Source organism: Zosterops lateralis, assembly GCF_965231275.1.
Source record: "Zosterops lateralis genome assembly, chromosome: 4".
NCBI lineage: Eukaryota > Metazoa > Chordata > Aves > Passeriformes > Zosteropidae > Zosterops > Zosterops lateralis.
Window position 1 is genome coordinate 57,146,912 of NC_139765.1, and position 27,880 is coordinate 57,174,791.

The window sequence follows — 27,880 nt, forward strand, 5'->3', positions numbered from 1 at the left end:
TACTGTAAAGCAACAAAAATGATGTAACATCTTTCATTTTTTCAGTGTTTACTAAATAAGGCTACGAAGCTCCCTTTAAAATAAATCAAAACAGAGAGTTGGTAGAGTGAGGGATCTGGCTCTTGAGGTCTACATGTACAGTAATTGTATTTACCATCATTTATTGCATGACATTTTAAACCTGACATTGGTCATTTATAGTGCAGTCAGTCCATAACACTTTACAAGTGGCTGGGCTTTAATTGCTACTTTGATACTGGTCAAAATCCTATGATTAAATAAGAATTTTGTATATATTTGTTTTACTTGAAGACAAAATGATCCATAGTTCATATTTTCCTGCAACCTCTGCATTATATAAGCCTCAGGTTTTGAGTAGGCTTTAAAAAAATTCTTAATCAACTTTTCATTTTTGTACCTTTCATCTATGGTCACTTGAATAATCTCTATATATTTTTCTTTAGTAGAATAGAACTAGCATAACACTAAAAGTTAATTGGAGTATTAGGTAGTATAATTGAAACCATAATACATTTTCCAGGAAGAAATTAAGCTCCCTTGTTGATTGTATCATACCAATATGTACCAAACTTGTATGCCAAAAGGTACAGTAAAAAGAACAAGGTTTTGTTTCTGTTTTATAATAATTTCTCCCTTGTCTATGCTGTCTTTGCTAAATTTTCACTAACCAATAATGCTGAAAAAGTGGGCTTTCTAACAATGAGGTAAAACACTGAAAATGGGATCAAGGAACAGGCTTCAAACTGATCCTTACAGGAAGGAAGGAAGGAAGGAAGGAAGGAAGGAAGGAAGGAAGGAAGGAAGGAAGGACGAGAAGGAAAGGAAGGAAAGGAAGGAAGGAAGGAAGGAAGGAAGGAAGGAAGGAAGGAAGGAAGGAAGGAAGGAAGGAAGGAAGGAAGGAAGGAAGGAAGGAAGGAAGGAAGGAAGGAAGGAAGGAAGGAAGGAAGGAAGGAAGGAAGGAAGGAAGAAAAACCTTGCTATGAAGAGCAATGAGTAAAATATTTTACACTCTATTTTTATCAGTACATAAAGACAAAAAAATAAAAATAAAATAAAAATAAAAAATGCCTTCCAACAGTGCAATGGTTGAATGCATTTATGTAATATAAACAACATTATTCTTTGCTTTTTCTACACAGTCCTCTCTGGTCATGCTTTACATCCAGAATGTCCCAATGGAAGAAAGCAAACGACACTGGTCACTTCAGAGACAACTGAAGTAATAAAACACAACTTAACTCTGAACGACTTTTCATGACTGTCAGAGTTATCACGTTAATTGTTAAATAGGATTTTCTACAAATATACAACATATAAAAACTGTTAAATATATAACTTTAGGCTTTTCAAAATACATTTAATGATCTCTTTCAAACAAGTGTTACTTTTGTTTTCTCTTTAATTTGCTTTCTGGTGCTAAATGGTGTATCAGATGAGACATAGGCCACAGATGACCAAACATGCTCTTTGCAAATACTGTATTATCCAACTTTAACTATCAAAAATGGAACTGTAGAAGAGGCATGTTTAACTGGTTAAAACGGAAAATGATTTTAGTACGAGAAAGTCAATCTAAGTACAGAGGAATAAAGGTGCTGCGTAGACAGTTTGTGTTCTTTCTGTCCAAATTTTTCAAACATAGGTCATTTTCTCTCAGTGCTCCGTTATGTTCTCTTGAACATGGCATTTCAAGAGCAGGTCTCTGAGTTAGTTTTTACTTCAGCTTTCAATAAAGACTCCTGCTGGACAACATTTCAGCTTTGTGAAAGCTGGAATCATGTCTTTGTGGAGACCTCCTTCAATTTAATGACATAACTCTCTTAAGAGTAAGATTGTGTCCACTTTAAAATAGATTTTGCTCTTTGGTCTATTGTAAATACTGAAAGTATAAGAAAATAAAAGCAATTCAGACAGTTTAGGGCACAAGAAGAGTTTCTCTTTTGCACCTCAGTGTCCTCCCATAGGCAAAACAGTCTTCTCTAAGGCTGATTGGGATGATACTCTTCATTGTAGCAGACTCTTCGGATTGAAACATGTAGGTAACAGCAAGTCCAGCAGTGGTGTATAACGCAGATGAAACGTTAACCATGAACTTTTTTGTATTGCTAATGCCCAAGCATATCTCTTTTTCTATATTCCTTAGTCCAGTGATCCTTAGAATGGTAGAACAAACTTTAGCTCATAATGCAGAGGAATTAGGCTGTCATTCATGAGATACAGAGAAACAGACAGTTGAGTTGATGACATATAACAGATGATGATCAACAGCAGTGAAACTTGACTAAGTTAAGTAGCTCACAGAGAGCCTAAACCACTCCTACGAGGATTCTGTGTTGCTGCATTTGTCAGGAGACCTGTAAATTGATAAGAACAAATGTGTCAGTGTTTTAATTTACAGTTCTGCTTATCTTTGTTGTCCATTATCATAAAATACACTGTACTGAGATTTTTCAAAGAAACAGTTAATGAATTAGAAGATATTTATTTTGCACAGCATTTTCCCTGAGAAAAAGCATATGAAAACACTATATTTTATTATAAAAAGGCTATTATTTATTAATTATTTCTAATAAGTTATAACTTACAATAACTTTAATGCCATTTAATTTCTAATACACTTCATGCACATTTTTTCTGATAAAAATCACAGAATGTTCTTTTACACACATTAAAGTTACAAATAACAGCGTCAAATATATGTGGTGATTAAGATTACTTTTACTTTTTATGTTTAGGATGTAATGAAAAATGGACTTTAAAGCCATATATTAAGAATGCAAAGGTGTTTGTACTGGAGGCTTTTCTGCAGTTAGGTTTCCAAAGAGCACTAGAGTGTGCCTAATTTAATCAATACTGCCCTCTAGTGATGCTATTACAAGTGCAAATTAATGTAAATAATGGCTATTAATAGTCAATTTAATCAGAAAATTGTTTTAGTTACACACCAGGGAAAAAAGAACAAAAAACAAACAAAACCCCCCCCCAAAACTAAGACAAACCAAAACCCCTCAAAAAACCCAAAGTAAGCACAAGATAATAAAAATAGGCAAAGTACTGCCCAATGAACCTGTTGTAAAGAAAATCGAATGGAAGCAGTATTTTGAAAGCGAAACAGAACCAAATTTCACACTATGAAAGAAATAAAGAGTACTGGAAGACAGCACAAACACAAATGATAAAATAATGACTTATTTATACAACAAAGAGCCAGTAACTCATGCTCACCAAAATATGAGTTTAGAAATGGTTTAAAAATTCCACAGATTCTGTATACACCAAAATGTTGTGGGGTGTATTAAGCAAGCATGATTGTTAGAAAATGCTGTTTGATTTTTAAAACACTATCTTCTGCTTTGACATTGTTCTGTCTCCAAGTAGTCAGAACTGTTATTACTGATGGAAATACCATGCAAAACTTCATAAAATACTGAACAGTGAATGTAAAAGAGCAAAACAAATAAGAAAATTAATTTCAATTGGTTTAAGCCATATATTAAATATTGCATTTTTAACCTAATCTTCAGAGCAGTATATGAAAGAAAAATCTGCCTCCAAATCAATTTAGTGACAGCTTGAAACATATGGATCTCTATATATATGTATGTAGAAAGAAAGAAAGAGAGAGAGAGAGGCAGATAGACAGATGAATACTTCCTTACAAGGCATAAAGTGTATGTCATAGATTTCTGCTTTTGTCCTCTCACCTTTTCCAGGAAAAAACACCCCAGAAATCTTGCAAACAGCCTTTCCTTTTCGGACTAGTGATCAGATCTCCAAACCACATGGCCTCAGACAGGCTGAAGGCAAAAAACCTGGTTGATTATTGTGATATATTCCCCTTCTTAAATATACTTTCAGCAAGAGAAATAATGTTTTGCTTCTATTAATTGCCCTCTTTCCCCTTTAAACTCTTTCTTGAACTTCCTGCTATGCCCCCTATTTTTCTTCCCATTAGAAAAGAACACAACTCTTAACGTAGTAATACTTTTTAGGTTGCAAGACACAAAGCAAACAATTTATGGTTTATTAGGTCTGAAAGTAAACTGCTATGTGTTAAGAATTAGTTTGACAGCTCCATCTTTCCTTTATTATGCCAGAATGGCCCACAGCTAAAAGCAACAGTGTAAACTGCTGATGGACTGTATGTTCAGTGTTTCCACAGTATACTTCTCTGACATATTGGTCCCAGGAAGAAGAGAGAATTCAGGTACAATGACATATATTCAGAGATAACCTGCTGCTTTGTAATTTTATGGGGATAAAAGCTTCCTTCCTTCCTTGCTATCCCTGTCTCCACCTTGAACACCCCTGCTGCATGAATATGATATTAACACTTTAAAAAAAGATGAGGAGAGAGGAGAGAATTATGCACTTTAAAAATGCTGTAGAAGGGCATAGAGCAGATTTGAAATAAAGTGATCACAGGAAGAGGAACAAATTAGAGAACAGGAGGTGAATTTACAACTTTGGACAATGACAGAAGAAAATGAAATGAAAGGGGGGAAAATGCATAGGGTAGCCAGGGAAGTATAAACATCTCTTACTAATGAAGATGTGAAAAAGAAGTAAGATAGGTAACAAGAATAACAGATAAAAGGGAAAGAGAGGTAAAAGAGAGGATGATGAGTCCAGAGAAGAGGAAGAGAATGCACACCTACCCTCCCACCTCCTGTTTTTTCCCTTTTGTTCCTCATTACAGGTAAATTAATCACTCCCCAGAAAAACAGACAGATCAAATAAGAGAAAAGAGGGATACCTAAAAAAAAATAAAAAGGACTTGTTTACTATTTATAGTAATAGTTCAATCCATAGAATAGAATCATAGAATCAGTTAGGTTGAAAAATACTTTTAAGACCATCAAGTTTACCCCAGCACTGCCAAGTCCACCACTGAATCATGTCCATAAGGACCACATGTACACATCTTTTAAATACTTCCAAGGATGGTGATTCAATCACTTCCCTGTGTAGCATCTTCCAAGGCTTGACAACTCTTTTAGTGAAGAAATTTTGACTAATATCCAATATAAACCTCCCCAGTGCAACTTGAGGGTGATACCACTCATTCTGCCACTTGTTACTTTGGAAACCAGACTGACCCCCTTCTGGTTACAGCCTCCTTTCAGAGTTATAAGGTGTCTCCTAACTCTCCTTTTCTCCAGCCTAAACAACCTCGGCTCCTTCAGCCACTCCTCAAAAACCTTGTGCTCCAGACCCTTTCCAAGCTTTTTTGCCCTTCTCTGGACATGCTCCAGCACTTCAATGTCTTTCTTGTAAGTGAGAGGCCCAAAACTGAACACAGGAATTGAGGTGTGGCCTCACCAGTGCTGAGTACAGGGGAAAAATCAGTACCTGGTCCTGCTGACCATGCTATTGTGGATAAAAGCCAGGATTCCATTGACTTTTCTGGCTGCCTGGGTACAGCTGGCTCATGTTCAGCTGTGTTGACCAGCATTCTCAGGTCCTTTTCTGCTGGGTTGTTTTCCATCCACTCTTCCCCAACCCTGTAGCACTACGTAGGGCTGTTGTGACCCAAGTGCAGGATTCACCACTTCACTTTGTAGAACCTCCTATACCTGTCCTCAACCCATCGATCCGGTCTGTCCAGAGCCCTCTGCAGAGTCCTTCTACCTTCCAGCAGATAAACACTTCCATCCAACTGGGTGTCATTTGTGAACTGACTGAGGGTGCACTCAACGCCCTTGTCCAGATCATTGATTGGGATATTAAGCAGAACTGGCCCTAATACTGAGCCCTGGGGAACACCACTAGCAACTGTCTGCTAGCCAGATTTAATTCTGTTCACCATCATTTTCTGGGCTCAGCCATCCAGTATTTTTCTTTTTTATCCAGTGAAGGGTGCACCTATCAAAACAGCTAATTTCACCAGAAGAATGCTGTGGAAAAAACAGAGTCAAAGGCTTTACTAGTGTTCAGGTAGACAACATCCACAGCCTTTCCCTCATTTACTGAGTAGGTAGCTTTGGCATTAGGCGAGGTTGGTCCAGTAAGTCAATGCCTTTAATAAAGCCATGCTGGCTGGGCCTGATCCCCTGTGCACGTGCCACAGGATGACACTCCAGATGATCTGCTCCATGACCTTCTTTGGCACCAAAGTCAGACTGAAAGGCCTGCAATCTACTCCATAGAAGCCCAAGGTGACAGTTCTGCTGACCTCCATCTTCACTTCTCTAAGAGTTGGAAATGTGAATTGAAACACATGAGAAGTACCACTTTCCTAACAGGCAAGTTTAACGTAAAATTGTGCTTTTGATGGCTTTTTGGCAGTAATATTTAGAACATTATTTGGCTCATCAGATTGCAATAATAATTCTAAATTAAATAAATACTTAAAACTGCTTCAAAGGTTGGTAAATTTGTTTCACATTGTTTTGGTTCTTTTTTCCCTTCACTTAGAAAATTTGTAGCACCATCAAATTAAAGAAAGACAGCATAAGTATCACATTGAACATTTTTTCTATTCATACACAGAACTCATATAATTTCTAGATACCAATGCACATGTCTTTGTCACTGACTCCAGTGAAGTCAGAATTTCTTCCCAGCAGTTCAGACAGCACCTTCTGCTTCCTTTGGAAGGAGCCAAATATTTGGGCTGTAAGTTTGAGTTTCACCAAATTTGAGGTACTGAGCAGGCATCTAGTACTAGAGATTAAAATATTATTCTATGTTTTCTGACTGTTTATATGGTGGAAGTCCAAGCCCCTGTGTATTCCACAGGAATCTGCTCAAGAGGAAAATAAATTTTCCTGCTAATAATCCAAAACATAAGAAGCAATACAGTTCACATGATCACATACATCTTACTGTTGTTCTTGGCTGGCTTGAATATGTCCAGAGAATATTTGGCTTATTAGAGCAATTATAACACAGTCCACTTAATTTGTGTTGCTCTGGAGAGAGTAGAATAAGGGTCAGTCTATCCCCAACTGTGCCCTAATGGCACAGTTTCTTCATTTTTATGGTCAAAACAAAGGAAAAAAAAGTTATGAAAGTCACCTTGAGAAGGTAAGAATATGTGACACTTTGCTGACTTACACAGGCTTTCCACCAAAAGAAACCTCCACAAAAACCTCTCTTTCAGTGTAGTATCTAGGATTTAACTGAGTGTCAAAAATGTTTGAATTTCTCATCACAACTAGAAAGTTGAGCCAGGCTTACTGCAAGTGGCAAATATTTTCAGTTAGGATTGAGTTTCAAGTATGTCTTGACCTTTTACTTTATATGGAATCCATATAAATACCAACAATTCCATGTCAAGCTTGGTAAAACTTTAGCAGTTTCATCTGTTTTTTCACTCTGTGTTTTTAGAATAAAGAGTTCACCATAGTTGGGGTTTTTGCTACAGTAGCCAAGTGCTCTTACATGACTACCTGTTGCAGCCATGTTGACACTCTTTGATGGCAATTCTACCTGTCATGTTTTCAGAACTGATTTCTGGAAATTTTCTGGATACCCACAAAGTAATTGGTCATATTAAAGATATTTCACTGTTACTTAAAAGTGGAACTACTTGATTTAATTGTGTGTTTTACACTTTCAACTACAGTCTTATGCCTCTGTGAGTCTGAGGATACTGCACAGCACTCATCAGTGCAAACAGCTTTTTTTGTTTGGGTTCTTTTACACAAAGAAAATTCACAGAGATGGATGCAGGTTGAATCAGTCTCCAACTCACAAATCTGCTCATAACAGAAATAGTTCCAAACCTTTTACCAAATGACTGCAAGTTGGATAAACAGCATATCTTTCCCCCCTGCTTCTGTGGCTCTCAGTTCTAGGTCCCTAAACAACTAAGCATATATGATGCAGACAGAAAGATATAAAAGCATTAAAATACCCTAGGAAAACATTACACTGCTTTGCAAGACACCTCCTGCTTTATGGGAATAAAAATGTAAATTTCTGGTGACGATCCAAGGAGTAGCAATGACCTGTTTCATTCATGAGAACTCCCATAGTCCCTCCTGAAAATTTATTTTGTTTCCCTCCCTTCCTCTCCTTTTCTCCACACTGTTCATATAGACAGACTGAATTGCTTAGTCTTCAGAAAATAAAAAGACGTGTTAATTTAATTCTAAAGTATCTGCAGCTATTAGGAATAGGAAAAAGAAACATGAAAGCTGCTCTACTTAATGCTGTATTCTGTCTCACTGAGCTAGTCATAGGAAGAAAAATTTCAGAGTTCAAAAAACAGTACCTGCAGAACTAGGAGTTATAAGATTGAACAAATTTATTGTCTGTGCTTCTGGGTGAATATTTATAAAAAAGAAGTCTAATGTATTAGGTAGTGTATGTGCAAGTATATTTTCCTGTGCTGCACTCCAACAAAGTAGCATTACATATAGCAGAATCCCATTATCAGGCACCTCAAAAAGAACATGCCTTTTCTTTTAAGACCCATTGTTTGTTTCTTTTCACTTCCACTATTGAAACCTGACACAGAATAAAGTGTTTATTCTAAATCTGAGACTCTTTGCAAAAGACTTTTCCCCCAATAAGTATTTTAATATCGGTCTGTCTCAAAAACCCCAAAAAAGTCTCATTTCCCTTAAATAACACTTCTACTCCTATCTTCTCAGCTTCCCCTGACCATCTGCCAGGACTATCATCATGATCATTAATTTCCTTTTCTGTTAAAACCCTTTTTGTCTCATATTACCTTTTTTTACTTACAAGATCTTGGAATACACTGGGTCAGATCATACATTCCTTTCTTCTTCTGAATTGCCTATTATTTTGCAAGCAATAGCAGTGAAGGAAGTGGATCTGTTGTTATAATTAGATAATCCTCACAATGACTGAAAATGTTAGAACTACATGTTGTAACCCAGCTGAAATACATTTAGGCCTGGGCCATGTAGGTAACCCTTGTTGAAGAGCTCAGCCTTAAGCTGTATATCATTATATATTTTATAGTAACACAAGCTGGCTTTGTGACATCTGAGCATATGCTAAGGAGAAGCAATGGAGGTGGCAGAATGACAGACTTATTTAGGTTGGACAAGGCCTCTATATTGTCACCTTGTCAACAGACTATGGCACTAAGTACCACGTGCAGTTTTTTATTAAATACCTCCAGGGATGGTGATTCCACCACCTCCCTGCACAACCCGTTCCAGTGTTTGAGAACCCTTCTGTGAACAAATTCCTCCTGACCACAAACCTGACCTTCACCTGATGCAGCTCGAAGCTGTGTCCTCTCCTGTCACTAGTTGCTTGAGAGGATGATCCCCACCTTTCTACAGCTTCCTTGGAGATACTTGTAGTGAGCAATAAGATCACCTCTGAGCCTCCTTTTCTTCAGGCTAAACACCTCCAGCTCCCTCAGCTGCTCCTTACAAAGACCTCCTTGTGCTCCAGGCTCTTCAGCAGCTCCATGCCTTTCTCTGGACTTGCTCCAGAACCTCAAAGCCTTTCCTGCAGAGAGTGGCCCAGAACTGGACACAGGATTCAAGGTATGGCTCACTAGTGCTGAGTACAGGAGGACAACCACTGCCCTGGTCCTGCTGACCACACTATTATTGATGCAGGCCAGGATGGCACTGGCCTTCTTGGCCACCTGGGCTCACTGCTGGCTTATGTTCAGCCAGCTGTGGACTCACACCCCACATCAACATTGGTCCAGAAGAGAAAGACAGCAACAGGCATATGTGTCCTCAGAACATTCAAAGCCCTTGGACACAAAGGTGATTGTGGGGGATTTTTGCTCAAAGTAGCCTCTAAAGCTGTTGTGGATAACAAAAGAGCAAGAAAAGTCTCATTTTGCCCCCTGCGAAAGTCTAAAATCAGGTCCTTCAAGCAACATGGGTGGAAAGTAGGAATTATGAAGAGCATCACACATCTTACAAGGCACAACAATGCCAAGCAGCGTGTATTCATCTCTCATGTGCTGGCTGAAATGCTAAATACCCTTAAAATACCTCCAGCTAAAGACCTTGAGCAAGTAACTCAATTTTATCTGATTTCTTTCTGCTCTTTAAAATTGGTTAGAGGTATGCACATATATGAAGGTTTACAGCAGATAAAACTAAGGAAGATTTGTAACTGGCGTGAAATTGTAAACTTGAAAAAAACACTACTTCTCTGTCACCCTTTTACTCTTCAAATAAAAAGAAACTGCGATATTATTGGCATGATTGAAAGTGTCTAAGAATAGCTATGGGCTTTCCTCGGGAAATTGAAAAAATAACCTGAGTTATTTTATATTTATATATTTATATATTTATTTATATTTATATGTATACTTATAACCATTTCTGACATTTTTCTCTAAGGTAGGAGAGAGGTTCAGATTAAATCATCAATGTATCTACAATTTTTTTTTTGTTTAAAGGCAATAACTTAATTTTTACTGAATTTTGAATGTTCATACTTATGTACTTATATTCAAAGCATACTCTTTATAAACTAACAAATCTTAACAAAGTTATAAGACTAATTACATTAAATCTTTGTGTGAAAAATAGTGACTTAAATATTTCTGTGTTCTAATAAATCTAATAAATATTACGATCTTCCATAAAATAATGTTTTTATTGAGACAATAGAAGAGTATTTCATTAAGAGGGTGGTATGAATTTTAATTATAAAGTTAAAAAAAAAAATCTTGTCTATAGTCAAATTTACTAGTCTACATGATGGAAAGGAAAAAAAAAATAAAAAAAATGTCATCAGCCAGTACTGAAGTCCACGCACAAATATAAAAATTAATTTTTCTTTTCTAATTAAAAAGATTGTTCAAGGACATTTGGGAGTATTATCTGATTGGCAGGTGGTTTGGCTGAAGCAAGGTTAGTCTTCAGCAAGGTTAGTCTGTTTTACTAAGACCGATTGTGAAAATAGTTGAATAATAAATCAAAAATGCAACATGTTTTTAGAGGAAATATTTCGGATATTTCACCCATTAAAGCAGTTTATTATGACTTTAAGAGCATGAACTCAAAACTGGAAGTTCAACTGCTAGTGAAAGAACTGCATAGTCAATGTTCACCAGTGAGATACTTTGTCTGTTTTATGTACTCCATTTGACAAATGACAGTTTAAGAAAGCAGTCATGTTCCACATCATTCCTGAAAGCAATGTAGCACTGTAAATTACTTCTGACAAGCAATCTTTATAAATATTTTGTGTATGGGAAACATTTTTTTCTCTTTAGAATTACTCTGCTTAGCCTTTGTCTAGGACTTGAGGAGAAAGCAGTAAATGGACAACTATGGGGAATCAGAGTAGAGGAGGGATATATGTATGTCAGAGATGAAGAATTCAGGAGGTTTTTTATTCTCTCAGAGACATGTTTTAAAACAAAGACATACACAACATTTTGTAGAAATAACACATAGACATCCACTGAAAGCAGAAGAGCAAGTGTGGTCTTCAACACAGCTGTAGGTAGGTACGTAAACAGAAGAAAGTCTACTACTTCTCTTAGTCCTTATATCCTCTGCAAAGGGAAAATCCTCTGAAGGTAATTTTTTTAAAAAGAGAATTGTTAGACAGTCCTCTAATATGTATATGTAAAACAAAATAAGCATATAGTAGCATAAAATAGTTCAGTTTTTAAAACTTGATCCTATTCACTTTCAGTGCAAACCCAAAAAGTCCTGGACTAGCAGATAGTTATATCCTTGTTAACAGGTTTATAATATTTAGTTTCTGGCCTTAAAGATGATTTCCAAAATGAGGAAAATCTTTCCCTAAAACACTTCGCCACAGAAACAGCGAGGTTCTTCAGGAAAGTGAAATAGATATTCTTCAAAAAGTCAGTTATCATTTTGTATCAGATGAAAGCCAAGGTTTTCTAGAGATCCTTCAATCCATCATTCAACCATACACATTCTGAAAGGACAGTGGAAAATGTAATGACTTAACACAGTGTTTTCTTCACAATTTGAGGAGGGAAAGAATATTTTTTGACGTAGGGGAATATTTCAGATGTAGGGGATTGTGCATACAGCATACAGCATACAGCAACATATTCTGATGCTCTGTTTAACGACAGTGTGCCCTTTCACTTCACAAACATTCAAGTCCTAATATTCTTCACTCAAGAAAATGTTTATGTTTGTTTTGTGTTATAGTCTTATAATCCTCAGTAAAATATCCTTTTGCACACCTATGCTCATTCTCCAGTTTAAAGTTGTGCATGACTATGGCGAAGAAGTGGGAAGAAGGATGAGACAGGGAACTAAAGGATCATTATCCCAAACTAGCCAATTAAAACTATTTGAATCCCCTAGAATAACACATTTAGGCATAGCAGACATCTACATCCATTATACTGTGTAGCATTCTCATTAACAGTGCAAATATATTTAAACTTAACACAGATTATGGATGAAGTGTCTCAGAAACAGTGTTTCAATGACTACTGAGGCAGAGCACTCTGTGCACTGTGCAGCATATTGGATCAAAATTCTTTGGCAAGATCACCATTACTCTCTCTATCCTGTTTCTGTGCTATTTTGGCAAGTGGTTCTGTGGTGATCAGATTTCTGCAGTAGTCTGAAAACAAACAAAAAAAGAGGAAAATTAAACTGTGGCAAACGTCAAGGATTTTTCTGTAATTTGCAATAAATTTATCCAGATAAAAGACAGAACTCTACAAAAGCAGCCTCAGTAGAACTTTTGGGGAGCAGGAGAGGAAGTAAATCTCATCTTCTCTCAAAGATATCAGTCTCATGTGCCTCTCCTAGAAGTGGGATGGATCCCCTACCTTGTAAAACCTCTCTCAACCAGATTTTAGAGATGTCTAATGCAGTGTCTCTTTCATGACAGCCCTTAAACTCTCCATTATCCCAGTTTCCTTGGGTCAAAGTCGGAGGTCATGAAACCTGAATGTAGGTATTATATGTGATGACTGTGATCTCAGTCAGGGTCAACAAAAATCTAGAGCTCAATACTATATAAGATGCTCAGTGTCTGTTGGACATGTTTGGGTATCTCTCCTTCCCTACAGGTGCTACTTAAAAGCCCTTGTTGCACTCCTGAATATATCTTAGACTCTTGGAATATATGGCTGCCCTGGACATCTGAGTTAAAGGGAACTGAATTTTGTCCTTTCTCTCTTTTCACAAGCTGAAAAGCTCCAAGCAGCTCCTGCTAGTGGCTCAGTGGGCCTCCTTTAGCCATGAGTGACCCACTGCACACATATCAATCCCCAAACCATGTCCTTGCCACTGAGCATTTTGCCTGGGTTGAATGATGCAGATGACAGGGAAGAAGAATAAGATACCAATCATGATCAGTCACTTTGCTTAAGAAGCAAGTGATCATTCAGTTAGTCAGTCAACATTTTGAGACAGACCATGAACCATTTCTCTGTGTCCATCCTTAAAAAAGAAATGTCATTACAGAGATCCCACAGGATCAGGAGGATGAGATCACAGATAAGGGTCTTATTACACCAAGCACAAGTATTATAGGAGCTGTCAGTTTCTTTCTTAAAAACATTAATCTGACCTTTGTTATCTTCCAAGCTTGTTTTCACTTTATAAGAATGACCAATATTAACATCAAACCCGAAGACTATTTCAAAAGTGACTGAGCTATTTGAGAGATACTTCTGGGTTAAATCAGAGTAAAAATCCTTGTTCCAGTCATAGGTGTGGAATAAAACTTTTTGGTTCATAAAACAGTTACTCAGATGAAATGCAATGAACCTGAGCGGGAAATAAGCTTCAGGTGAAGACAGGGATCAAACTATAGTATTGACAGTGTAATTAGTGAATCCATTTTAGTGGGTCATAATGTTCCTGTGCTGGTCATCACAGCACCATTTTGGTGTTCATAATCTAATGCAACAAACCAAATTCAAGAACCACTGACAAGAAACTTATTTTTAATATAATATTTTATGCTTTAGGACTTTAGGCCTTTCATTATGGTAAGATTTTTGCTGCTGAGAGTTCACAGATTTCTTTTTTTCATCATAGATTTTCTCAGATTTGAAAAAATATAGAAGAGATCTGAAAGCGTTCATCTGCTGGCAGTATCAAGCCCTTGGTTCCTCTGGTATGTCTGGGTTTGTGAGGAGGAGGTTCTCAAGACAGAAGGAAGAGATATCACCATGTTTTAGCAGTTACATGAAAGTACATCAAAGTTAAGGGGATAGGTCCTAAAATATTAACTATAGTCCAGATGGCCTGCGTGGGTGAAACTTGAGAATGTTTAATGAGAAATCACACAAAACTCAGATGCTATAGAAACAAGAGACAAAACAGAAAAAGAGGAAAATGTATTACTGACTCTGCCAGACATGCTAGGCAACATTTCATAAATATCAGATGGAAGAAGTCATGATCAATCTTTCCACTGAAGTCAGGAATTACATGCCATATAGAGCAGGACTGGTGCACAAATGACATGGTATGTTTTGGGTTTCTGCTGTCAGAAAGATACTTGTATGTTTTTATAATAGGTGTTGGCTTGAGCTAAGAGTTTCTTGGGTGTCAGTGTATCAGGGTTAATTAGCAAGGAATAGTTTGTGTTTCTCTAACACTGGCCATTTTTCATTAATTAATCAGAAGTGGGAAAAAAAGCGCTTTTTTTTTTTTTTTTTTTTTTTTTTTTTTTTTTTTTTTTTTTTTTTTTTTTTCCAAGTAGGTGCAGAAATCTGGTCTGTGTAGGAGACAATGTGGGTGTGTTCTACAGATTCTGCAAAATTCACAGGGACCACTGTGGGAATGACAACATAGGCAGGAAAGTACTATTGAAAGACAACTTTGCAAGGTAAAACTACAAACTTCGTCCCAGCAGTCACATCTGTTTGGAAAGCTTACCTGCAATTCTTTTCTATATGCAATTAATGACTCTGATCACAAAATCTTTTATCACTCCTAGACTTAATAGGTATAAGAACAGCTAAAAACTATTTTGAATAACTTTGCTTAAGATAAAAAAAAAATTCAAAAAGTTGAACTTCCATTTTAAAGTTAAATAATAATTTTTCATTTTGCATTCCAGAAGTAGAAATATGCAATATGCAATAAGATACACTAGTATGGGTATGTGAATATATAATATTAACTTTGATATTTATGGCTTAAATAATTAGCATCACTTGTTAGTAAGAATTAACTGGGATGTCTTATTTTCAGTGTCACAGTGTTACTGAGCTGTGCTGAAAAGTAGAAAAAATCTCCCATAGAAAAATAAAAAACCAGGAGGCAAATATTATCCTATTGACCTTTGGGCATTTAAAGCCTAACTTACAATGTTGTTGGTAAATGAGACTTCCTGTAAAACAGACATTTTGAGACAGCAATACAGTTTTTCCATACATACTGCACTAGCCTTTTTGGTGTCTTCATGTCAAATCCTCTAAAAATGTATAGCCTGATAGTATTTGAGGAAAAAATACAGTTGTCTTAATCATGTAAGTAAAATTAAACCTTATGTTTTGGAAGGACTTATGTCTTTCTACTGATGGTGGTGAAGGCTGAGAACAACTCTTTTCTGAACTCAGGTAGCTGGTAAATATCCTATAAAGAAAAATGAATCTGGATGTCACAAATTATTTCTTTGATATTTTAAAATACATGTTCCTTGGTTTTATTTTGTTTTTGTTGGTTTTTATAAAAAAAAAAAAAAAAAAAAAAAGCCCCAACTGCATGCTATGCAACTTCTAAAGAGAAGATGACATTTTCATCTTCCCACAAAAATTATTTCAAGCTAAGATATTAACAAGAAAACAGCTGTCTTTCTAATTAATCCATTTGATGCTTAGCTTCTTTTCATTACAGCACAGACAAGGAACACTTTGATCTAAAAATTTTAATCAGTTTTAAGTAGCATCAGGCCTCAGTAATTTAAAAATTGTTATATATGTGTGTGTATATACACACACACATATATATGTGCGTATACACACACACACATATATATGTGCATATATATATGGATATATACATATATATTCACACACACACACACACATATGTAATTTTTAATGTACACCTAAAAATTGATTGTATCAATGCATTCTCTTATAAGACATCAGTAGGAATTGAGGACATTATAATTGCTATGGATAGACCATATAACAATGCCACAAGTGCAATGCAAATGAGAAACACTCTGATAGAACTGAAGTTTCTTCTGTATTCTGAAAGTAAAATTGTTTAAAAAAATAACTCAATTAACCTAAATATCAAAAAAAAAGTGAAAATTCCAAGTTTTAACAAATATGATTAGTCCTTCATCTGACTGTTTGTGATTTAACATTCAGGACAGAAAAAATTAAAATTATTCCTGAATCTCCTCCCTTTCCTTTTAAAAAATCCATACCTAACAATATCTGACTAAAGGTAGGGATCAGGAGGGTTTACTTTTTTACAATATATGCACTATCAAGTCTTTAAACTTAGTCTGATAAAATATGCTTAATTATCCAATGGTACTTGTTCTTCATACAGACTTTCAAAATGCAGAATAGCTATATCAATGTGTAATATAAGACATTTTCACCATGATTTTCTATTTAAAGGTGTACTTATGTTGATATTTGATTACACTAGTGTTCTATAAATAGCAGAGTATCTGCATACTCCCCCAATAAGCTCTGCTCCTGGGAATTTTCATTCAAAATCTGGCACGATTGTAAGTCAGAGCTCTGACATCTGGAACACTGGGCTACCTCCAAATGGAAAAAAAAAAAAAAAAAAAAAAAAATCAATATTTGCCAGAGGCCATCTTTCTCAAAGAAGGACCAACCAACCTTGGCCAAAGACATATAAACTGAAATTGAGCACCTTGCCATCCAAATTAACAGAGTGACTTGAAAATGATGCTATCATTCCTAGGAATGACTCTGCTTTGCTCACTTTTGAGATATACAGTTGCCTGATAAACCAAAACTACACAAACAGTATTTGGACAAAATTGACATGAATTATAATGTAGACATAATTCAGAACATACAGATTCAGAATTTTATTAATGTCAATGAAGAGAGAAATACATTTTCATTTAAAGCCTCATATACTATTTGATCAGAAAGTAGTTCCAAGATTCATCAAAAGCTGTCAATTGCCATTTGCTATGCTAATTCAAGACACTCACATACTTATATTTAAGTATAGTTTTTTTGTTTTTCAGCAATCCTGCTGATTCTCCTGAGACCATTATAACTGGCTTATTTCCCAGACATCTCTGTAAAGGATATTTGGCTCATAGAAAATATAACATCTAGTGTACTAAAGTAAAAAGTGTGGCAGAACACTCCTGTCTGTCAGGTTTGTGAGTTAAGGGAAAGAAGTTTTCCAATCTCAAGATATGAGAGGTAAACTGAACTCTTGGCTAAGTCCTTAAAGCTTAAAAAAAGACATTTTTTTAAAAAAAAGCTTCTTGGTCCTTTTGCCAAATAAACATAATTACTTATTGTTGATTAAATCCTTGCTTTTTATTATCTATAATATAATTTATGAGTGGTCAATTGTACAAATAAAGACCGTAGTTCTCACAATTCAGTTCCTAGTGCAAATAGGACACAGAGTCTGATGTAATATCTAAATTATGGCTAATGGCCATATTTTACCTTAAACATAGCTCACAACAACCACCCAGAAACTGAGAAGTTACTCACTGAGATTCTGAGGACAGGATAAGGTGTACATATTTGTAACTCTTTCAGTCACAGAAAGAGATAAGGGGACTAAGGATATAATTAGTATATCAGTATCTGAAAGCAGTATGGCTATTAGCACAGCAGAGCTATTAAATTTCATACAATCAGAGAAGTGCTTAGCTGAACGTGCTTAGCTTAGCTGAAATGAATCTGCAGGTTCTGGTTACTTTCTCAAAGCACAACGTCAACCTGTTCACAGATTCAGGCCCATTTTTAATCAGATGATGAGTAAAGAACTACTCAAGTAGTTTTTTGGGGGTTTTTTTTCTATTTTTTTTTTTCCCTCCCCTAAGGAACCATTCAAAAGACTGTCTTCTTTGCTAGGTTGCAGTTCCAAATTCCAATTCCAAATGCAGTTCCCTGTGCCTTCCAATGTTCCTGGCTGCACTGTGGTACATCTACACAAGAAAGATTCAGTGTTCATTTTCTCCCTTACCTTATCTCCAGACTAGAGACAAAGTAGATTTCAATTCCTACAGTGAAAAAAGAACACGAGCTTCTTGCCTCATCCGTAATTATTTTCCATTAGGTCTAACCACTAAGTCTATGGGTTCAATTCATTAACCCCAGCACGTCATGTTTAGATGCCTCAGTGTATTGAGTGCTGATGGACCTGGTCAGGCTCCAGTGATCATGGATACCTGCATATATTTTTTCGCCAAGTACTGTATCTCCTAGTAGGTAAGCAGGTTGGCAGCTGTAGGAACTACCTCATATAAGAATAAATTGCAGCAGATGAGCCACTTCCTTGAAAAAAAATCAATTTTCTACAATTTTCTGCCTTACAGGTATTATGCGACAAAAGCCTGCAGAGGGAGAAGTAGAGCAGAATACCTGACTTCTGATAAATTGACTCAGTAGAAGTGTGGACAGCCCCAAACCTCAGAGGTTCCTAGAGCTATTAGTCCCCAGGCAGCTAACTTGCAAAACAATGCTCAAACTCCATGAAACCTCCAACAGATTGGGTCCTGGTTTTCACTGTGAGTCCTCTGTGGTATTGTTGCAAAAACATGACTGGTGCATTCTTCTCCTATTCTAGTTTTTGAGAAAAAGACTTTTGGAACCAGTGTTTTGTGCAGAAGCCCAGAGTACCAACATGCACAGGATCAGTTCAGAATTAAGTGAGGGATCTTGCACTTGGATATCGAACACACTTAAGCTCAAGGCAGCACTAAATTGCTCCACTTTGCCACAGTAGGCAGACTTTGGGGCACATGCAGAAGTGAAATTATATGCCTCTGAGCAACATTACTGGGAAAAATATATTGTTTATAAAATTACAAGGACAAAGATACTAGGCAGACCATGTATTGAACACCATCTTGGATTTAAGACTCATCAATAAGACAGGAACAGCATAAACACAAATATATTTCACCAGAGTATTCAAGTAGAACATCGTTCCATTCAAGAAAGCCTATTTCCCTGTATGCTGTCTCTGATAATCTGTTTCCTTTAACATTTGTGCCTTATTCACTACACTAGATGTATTGACAACCATTTTTGAGCTCACTTTTTGACCTCACTGTGAGAAAACACTCACTTCAGTATCAATCATGGGCAATATTCCTCAGGAATTATCAAAAAGAACTCAGAGTGGATAAAGCTGAATGGGCTCTAGCCCCTCATGGTCTTTAAATTGCTTTTGAAAATGATCCTGGACATTTTGAATGCTTTGGCATAATAGAACATCTATTCAGTAAATATCACTCAGGTGGCCTTCCAGTGGAAATACAATAAATACAGCATCACAAATTCAAGATGAATGAATTTCTACTCCAGGGACGAGGAATGCTCACAGGCTTTTCACATGAGGGAACAGGTTTCCTACTGCACAACTCTTCATCCTCACCATTCACCAGTCTCCTCTCCATGTTGTCTGTGAAGGATGTCGCCACCAAAGATGTTTTACACAAATAACTAATTCTGAAGGAGACCTAGTTTTCTTTTCTTAACAAAGTTAAGTTGATTTGTAATTGCTGTAGGACACAGAGCAGAAATCAGCAAAGCCACTTTGCAGATGTTTTTTTGTAGCAAAGTTGCACTGTAGGCATGCTGACTAATGCCTAAGGTCAGACCTTCCCTTAGAGCTCAGCCAGATGCTCTCAAGAAGCTCTATAAGATGTTCTGGAAACATTGAGATGTGACAACAAGAATGATAGAAACTTTCATAAATTTATCAAACCATCTGAGGACTGCAGTAATGCATAGTCTGTAATATTGCTAGTATGACCCTGATATTTTTTAGATCTAAAAATAATATATATATTTTTGTACTTTTTGTGTATTACATGTACTCATGAAAACGAGTACATGAAAATACAAAGGAAAGGGACAATAAACAAAATGCTGTCAATTTCTTGTTCCGTCTTTTCAAACAAATATTTTTAAAATTCCTTAATATCTACTCCTTTCCACTGGACTGTTTGTAGCATCTAAAATGATATTTTGCAATGCAACATCAACCAACGATGGGTGATAGTGCACAAAAGGAGACGAGTATTGTTTTGTCTTAGACATCTGCCTGAAGTAAAGTACTGCCTGTCTGTGGTCCACCCCAGGAGCACAAGAAGGAGTTCATGTATGGCACCAGCAGCTTCACACATCTTTCCCTCTCACTGAGGCCTATCTTGTACCATGACACAGTCAACCTCCAATTTATTTCTAGAGCTAATTTGGGCCCAGTGCTGCCCATTGGTTTAATGCCCATGAAGTGTATCAAATATCCCCACTCAACAGGACATATAGGAGATGACTGAGAAACAACCTATGACCCTGAAAAACACCTTTACTCCAGCCGCTGCATCCACCCATAGTAAGTTGCAGGGAAGCAAATGGAAATCATATAACTCCTTATGAAAAATTAAAGTCATGAAAAGTGCATGACTGACTGACCACTAAGACAAGCTTAAAAAATCTTAAAAAGGAAAAAAAGCTCAAATTTAAAACCTTCCCTCATGCTTTAAAAACCTATTATCTTTGTTTCAGAGGCACATTAATCCATTTATTTTCATCTTGTAAAGAAGAAAGGTGAAATTTAAGGAATTTTTTGTGGTGAGTAGCTATCAAGGACATCAGGTGCACCAAAAATTTCTTAGTGGTTTTGAATATGGTGGGGGGTCAGTCTCTTCTAAATAATAACTGACAGAACAAGAGGAAATGGCTTTAAGTTGCATCAGGGGAGGTTTATACTGGGTGTTGGGAAAAACTTCTTCACCAGAAGGGTTTTCAGGCATTGGAAGAGGCTGCCCAGGGAAATTGTTCAGTCACCAGTCCTGGAGGCATTTAAATGATGTGTAGATGTAGCACTTAAAGACATGGTTTAATGGTGGAGTTGGCTGTTCTGGCTTATGATTGGATTCAAAGATCTTTTTCACCTTAAATGATTCTATGTTTCTATGATCCCTCATGATCATCAGAATAACTTGGGCCAAAATTCCTTACTCCTAATAAAAAATCAGCCAACCTTCAGTTGTAGGCAAGTAATGAGTGAGTGAGATGCCAAGATGGCATCCAGAGAAGATGTGGTAGAATCCATTGATTCTTGTACCATTGAGGACCTGTGTGCTGAGCTTTCTAATCATGTCTCAAGTTTTATCATTTTTGTTGATACTGTCTTTAGCTGTAAATGGGGAAAGGTTCTGTACAAATGTATTGTCATGTGCTATACACTGTAGGATTCAGATCTACAAAACTTTCTACTGACAGAGGAGTATATACAATTTTGACATCAGTAAAATTGTTGAAAGTCACCTAAGGATATGTCAATATTAAGAATTTTTTTAGTATCCACAAAAAGTGACTACAGTGCCTATTACCACTAGTGTTGATTGAAAATTCAGGAAAAATCTGTTACAAACATTCCTTTTTCAAATCAATTTAATTGAGAAAATGCATTCATTCTATAAAATAAGCCTTCCAAATATTCTTCTTGTACAGTGTCTTTCTCAGACTTTCATGTTATCTGAAATTAATTTTGGTTTCTATCTTAGACAAGGATCATCCCCACTTATTCTTGGTTATTTTTTTTCTGGCAGAATTAAAAAAAAAAAACTACTGTGAGTTATATTTCTGTATAAAGTAGGCAAATATGTTATTCTTAGTGATCATATTGCCATGACATTTTCAGGCAATTTGAACAACACTTGTGAAGATTATAATGTATTTCCATTCCACTGTCTACTCATGGCCTAAACAGAAAACTTCAGTTTCCATTCAAAAGGCAGAATTTTTGAACTTTCTAAATCATTGGAATTATATACACACATCATATTCAAGTTTGAAGGCAAAAATAATTATTTGATTTGAAGAACTTTTTTGGTGTTCCTGATATATTAAGAAAACACACACAAAAAATCTAAATTATCTTCACAAATCTAAACAACATTAGCATATAATAAATTCTTTTCTGTACATCAGTGGATTTCATCTCTCTTCATTGCTTCTTTCATGCTTTGTCACACAAGTGGAACCATGAGATAAATCAACCAAATCAGTCAAAAATTTATTTCCTTTATTGCATAAATCTCAGAGCAGTAAAACAGAATTGATCACATAAAGAAGTTTAAGATGGGTTTCAGTGAATCCTTGAGACACTGTAAATTAATCATGCAAGCTGATATTATATTTCCCAAGGGAAATATATTTTAATAGATCTTTTCCAAACATTTTCCTCCTTTAATATATTTATAAATATTGTTGCTACTCTTGTTTTTTTCTAAGATGATTAAACCATTATTTTTCCCTAGCCTTGTGTGTTGAAAAACAAGTCAAGAAAATATCTTTATTACTTATAAAAATATGCAACAAAATAACAGGGAAACTTAAAATGAAGATATGTATATATCTTCAGCAGCAATTACATATTCCTAACCTTTGTTTAGACCAAAAGAGATGGCACTGTAAGAGGATCTATAAAAATAGAAAGCCACACTATATGTAGCATGTAATGTTACCCTGAGACAAATTTTAAAGAAATGAAAGAAAACTGAACTAGTCAATTCATCCTTTGCATTACTTGATACTGTGCATAATACAGCATTTTAAATAATTAAAACTTACTTTGTTAATTTCAAAGATGCCTGATTTATACCACTAGAAAATATAATTTAAATTCCCATTTGCAAAGTACAGATTAATGATTTTATGTGCAAAAATGTAATGTAAGCTGACAGATAGCTACTGTGTGAATGTTGTCAGTAGACAATCATCTTCATTGCCAGGTCTCACTTTTCCAGGGATCTGAACTGTGAAAGTGCAGTCTCTGCAAGCTCTTGAGATCCTGTACTGAATCCTTCCAATGTACTGATATGTGCAAATCACGATAATTTTGATCTAAGACAGTTACCATTCTGAGAAGACAGAAACAAAGCATGAACATTTTTATACTTGTCCCTACAATGGAAATTAACATCAACAAAAGGAGGGAACTGGGTTAAACTATGACTGGAAATGAAAGCGATTTCCCTATCCCCAGTCCTAAAGAAATTGTTAAGTCTGCCTAGTTTATTATGGAAATACAGAATTAAAACATCTGAAATGAGTCACAGACAAGGTAACATTAATTCTGTTAGTAATCCAAACATATGTGATGGTTTCAGTTTGCTTGAAGAATAATGGCTCTACAGTGAGAACTGACACATCTGCTTGGCTCCTAACCATTAGCCCTTAAAAGGAAGTCTGGTGGCCATGCTTGTTGTTGTTATTAATATTATTATTATTAATAATAATAATTATATTGCTGTTGTTGATTATTATGATTATGATGATAATAATATCACCAATATTATTATTTTCCTTTCTGACAAACAGTTGACTGGTAAATCTGGGTTGAAACACCACATCATTACATAGTCAAAGTCATCATGAGGCTGATTCACCAAAAAGTGGTTTATGTGAATGAAAATCACAAGATTTTTGGCATGGAACAAAGCCAGTAAAACTTTGTACCTGATTTCAAGTACAAACTTAGGGGCTACCTGTGACCAGTGAAAGGGATAGGGTGAAACCTAAGACATTTTTGAGACAAACTATTAACACCATGGAAAGTAACACTGAACTTTGCTGCAATGGGTAGATATTGCCAGTAGGATTTATATGGGATCCTGTAACAAAAACATTATCTTTGTTCTTCCATAATGTAGTTTGGTTTTCAGTGTTATTGAAAGGAAATCCAAACAGATCAATGGTACAGTAAATATTTGTTGCAGTATTTTGCCTTGTTACCATAATTTGAAGTGACTGATCCCTCACTATCTTCAAACAAAAGAGGTCACATGTAAAATAAAACAAAATTATGAAATAGGGCAATTGTTTGCAATAGTAAAGCTAGTGTTAATCTGCTAACTCTTTCACTTTGATTAGTAAACTTTCCAGATATAGAAATAAAGGTGTATTTTCATTATACTCTATACCATAGTTCACTCTTAGTCTATTCGATTCTTCTCCAGCTTTCTTGCACCACACACAGTTGCTTATCCACTTGTTTCAAATCTAATTATGGTGCAATCAAAGAAGGAAGTGGAACAGTTCAATGATCTGATAGAAAATTAACTCATTTAAAAAAAGGGAAAAAAGACTTTCTGTCAGAGCAGTGAGCTCAACTGATTTATACACACAGTTGCTAGTTGCAAGAGATGGACAGGAATTTCCAGGCAGGCCTAGAAGAGCCTCATTTTCAGGGGCAATGTATAGCTGTACTGAATCAGGTACAATCTCACAGTAAGTACTGGGAAAGACAATTACAAGGCTAATGACTAGATGTTTTATGATAGGAAAACTTAGTGATTAGAAGTTGTTTGTCTTGATGCTTTAACAATAGGCAAAACATAATGATCACTTTCTGTAGAGACTTTGAATATACAGGACTCAAAGTAGTTGATTTTATCAGGTCTGAAGGTCTGCTATATTTGAATTGGGCTAAGCACCATAACCTTAAGCAGAAGATTTTACTGGATTTTCATTTTCCATGAGGACTATGATTCTCATCTTCCCAGGGACCAGCCAGCTATATGCAGAGTACAGTATGTTTCATAATATAATTATTATTTAACTAACATTAAGTGAACTCTACTAAGCTAAGTGGTCTTCTTAGCTTTTACTTCTCTCCTTTCTTCTTTTTTATACCTGACATATTGCTTCCCACAGATTTGAAATGGAAAGTTTTGGAGACAAGTAATATCTCATGTCTTATGTGTAGAAAAGCTGAAACAACGATTGCTGTTCATTTTAAATTATTTCTATATTAATCTGTGTTGAGTTTTTTATATTAATAGGAAAAACAACAGCTGATATCAAGGCTCAAGAAGGTAATTTTTAATTTTAAAGAGAATTTACAAATCATCCACCATCTAGTCAACATGTTCCAAATAAAGTTTAATGATGAAGAGAAGTGTTGGCCTTCAGCCCTTTTTATTTAATGAGCTAACAATGCTTCACTTTCTTGGCCAGCACTGAGAACATTTTGATTTACAGTGGATAAAATTGGATAAAATGTTTACAGCTTAAGCTGGAAAATCTTTCTTCAGAGACAGACTGAGCATATCCAGCTCCTGGCTAAAGAACTTTGAATCTATTTTCTTATCAGTGGTCAAGCTTGTCAGCTATTTTTGTAATGGCTCAACATGTACTACACTTTCCACAGTGCCTGAAAGAAAGGATTAGTGAATAACGTCTTTCCACTATGAAGATCAAGAGTTAAAACACTCTCAAAGTTGCCCCTGAAGTTCCCTCAGATTATGATTAATGAGTTCATTCTATTTTCCTGATGGCTCTTCAGTTCCCTCACTATAGGTTGAGCTAAAAGAAACCCATAATTTCTTTGCTCTAAAGAAAACTAATTTCCACATAGTTTGATGGCTACTACAGTTTTTTCTGTACAGCACACCCCACTTCAGAGTGTTTGTTCAGTCAACATGACCAAGATATCTGGGTAAACACACCAGATGAATACAAGCAGCAAAAAGCAAGGGAATATGGCTGATCAAGCATGAAAATGAACATTTCGACCCTTAAAAGTCTTTGTGTTATCTTTATGTTCAAAAGAGGCATTTCTATTGGAAAGAACTCTTATCATGGCAAAACAATAAATACAGTTAAGAATATATCACATAACCTTTAGTGAAGTTAATTACTAGTCTTACTACAAGGAATTAATCCCGTGAAATAGGAATATGAATGATCATTTCAATGCTTCCTTTGATTTGCTTAGCACAAAAACTTGTTAGTACCTCTAGAAGAGATGCTTTTTTAAATACATGTAATCAGGTTACTACTCATGTGTGTTACTATTTGGGTAGTAGTATATAAGTACAGAAGAATTTACTGTTATATCACCTAAAGACAGTAATTTTTGCCTGTTAGTTGAAATATTTCACTTACACCTTCATCCAAAAAAGGAAACAGTCTTTAAAAGAAACTTTAAATGAGAGTTTTTGGTCTGAGTTTACTCAGTGAGTTGAACTACTATATAACTATTTTCCATGCATATGACATCAAGTATATTTTCCTTCTATGCCACAAAACATTGTTCTTTGAAAAAGACATTGTTTTCAATTCAGCAGCTGCTTCAGTCTGTAAAAATTTAGAAACCTTTCTACAGTATGAGACAGGATAAAATGGAATGGCACATACCTTACATGAATGCCAAACATAGACACATCAGAGAAAATACCTGAAGGACATTTGTGTTGCCAGTGCCAGTTTAAGTAATCAAATCTTGTTGATCCACCAAGAATGAAAAATATTGAGGTTTTTGATTCTTGGTTTTTTGGTTTTATTTTTTTGTTTGCTGTCAGATGTCTTGTTTTTAAATACTGTGACAATGCTGAAATCTCCATTCTTTCAGAAGCTGGCAGTTCTGAGCATGCTACATACTGTTGTATTGAAGTGACTGAAGCAAAGCCAAACATCATATTTGTCATCATGTTCATGCATTTCCATTTTTTCCACTGGCCCATCATTGGAACAATTTGTCTTTGTCTTTTTCAGAAAATGCTCCCTTTCCAAATCACCCCTCAAAGAGAACAAGCTGCCAGGAAGACTGAAAGGCACATACAACATGGCCATGATAGGTTGTAATGAGTGCTGTGGGTGTTAGACATTACAAGGGGTGTATTTGGTGTTCCAACTCAATGGTACGTTTCAAGATGATGTTTTTACACATGGTTACTTCCAGTCTGTATCTTACATCATAAATAAGGATTTTCTGGGAGGTATATTAGGCATACTGACCAAGGAGGTATAATATTATTATATTAGCAGGCCTCTGTTATCATTAATTTCTGCATCATTTCACTACTGTTTTTTTCCCACATTTCATTCAGGTTGCATTTATAGCTGAGGTGATAGCCTCATTTCTATAGGTTACAAATATCTACCGTACATAGTATGTGGTATCCCAACAAGGCCACTCAGGTTTCTTTATGGAAATTTTAGGTTTTTAAGGGGATTTAATGTGCATATCTAGATTTAGCCTTTTTAATGTAATTGAAGTAGTAGATTGACCCAAGTAACAAACATTTTCGTTACATTGGAATCTCTAGTTTGAGGGAGACATTTTGGTAAGCCACATGCACGCACAGACATAGACATATGTGCTAATTCATGTTAGGAATTAGAGAAATTAGGATTAGAGAAATGTGGGAATACTGCTTCATACATTTCCTACGTATAATAAAAAACCACCTTTCACCATTCTGATGGTATGAGAGACTGTCACCTGTGACTCCCCCCACTCAGGAGGAGGTGCTCTCTGGGACCATCTCTGCTTGCTCAGAATCTCAGTCAGAAGCCCTTGAGGAGCACCTCAAGAACAATTTCGTGTAGTGGTTCTACTTCTCCTCTGACTCTCCTGTTGGAAGCTTCCATATGGCATTTTTTTCACAAAGAAACATGGGACTCTGCCTCTGAATGGATTACAGGAAGCAGAAGGACATCAGAATGAAGAAGCAACACTCCTTGCCACTTATTCTGAGGTGCTCTGAACATCTGCAATGGGCTCTGCTGCCTTCTCCGGAGGATCTATAAGGGGCCAGCCAGTATGGGCATCCTCTGATGCCACTCAGTCTCTGCAGAATTCCAGTATCCTTTAAATGCTATTCTTAGGGACTTGCTTCATAGCTATGCTATGTATACCTTTATGGCATCCTGGTGTTCAGCACCCCTCGAGAGATATTTATTAACAGCATTTTCAATGACTTGCAGCAGCGCTGG

The 27,880-nt window shown here is 36.0% G+C and overlaps 1 protein-coding gene across 1 annotated transcript in view; it reads right to left on the reverse strand.

Annotated features, from left to right (window-relative positions):
• Window positions 1-2,164: 2,164 nt before the first annotated feature.
• Window positions 2,165-27,880, reverse strand: part of TAFA5 (TAFA chemokine like family member 5) — a gene marked incomplete at its 5' end in the record, with an annotated part of 293,171 nt that continues 267,455 nt past the window's right edge. The window contains one exon of the mRNA XM_083860063.1: window positions 2,165-2,375. Coding sequence (XP_083716189.1) covers window positions 2,367-2,375 — 9 coding nt within the window. The 3' untranslated portion in view covers window positions 2,165-2,366. The remainder of the gene's footprint in view (window positions 2,376-27,880) is intronic.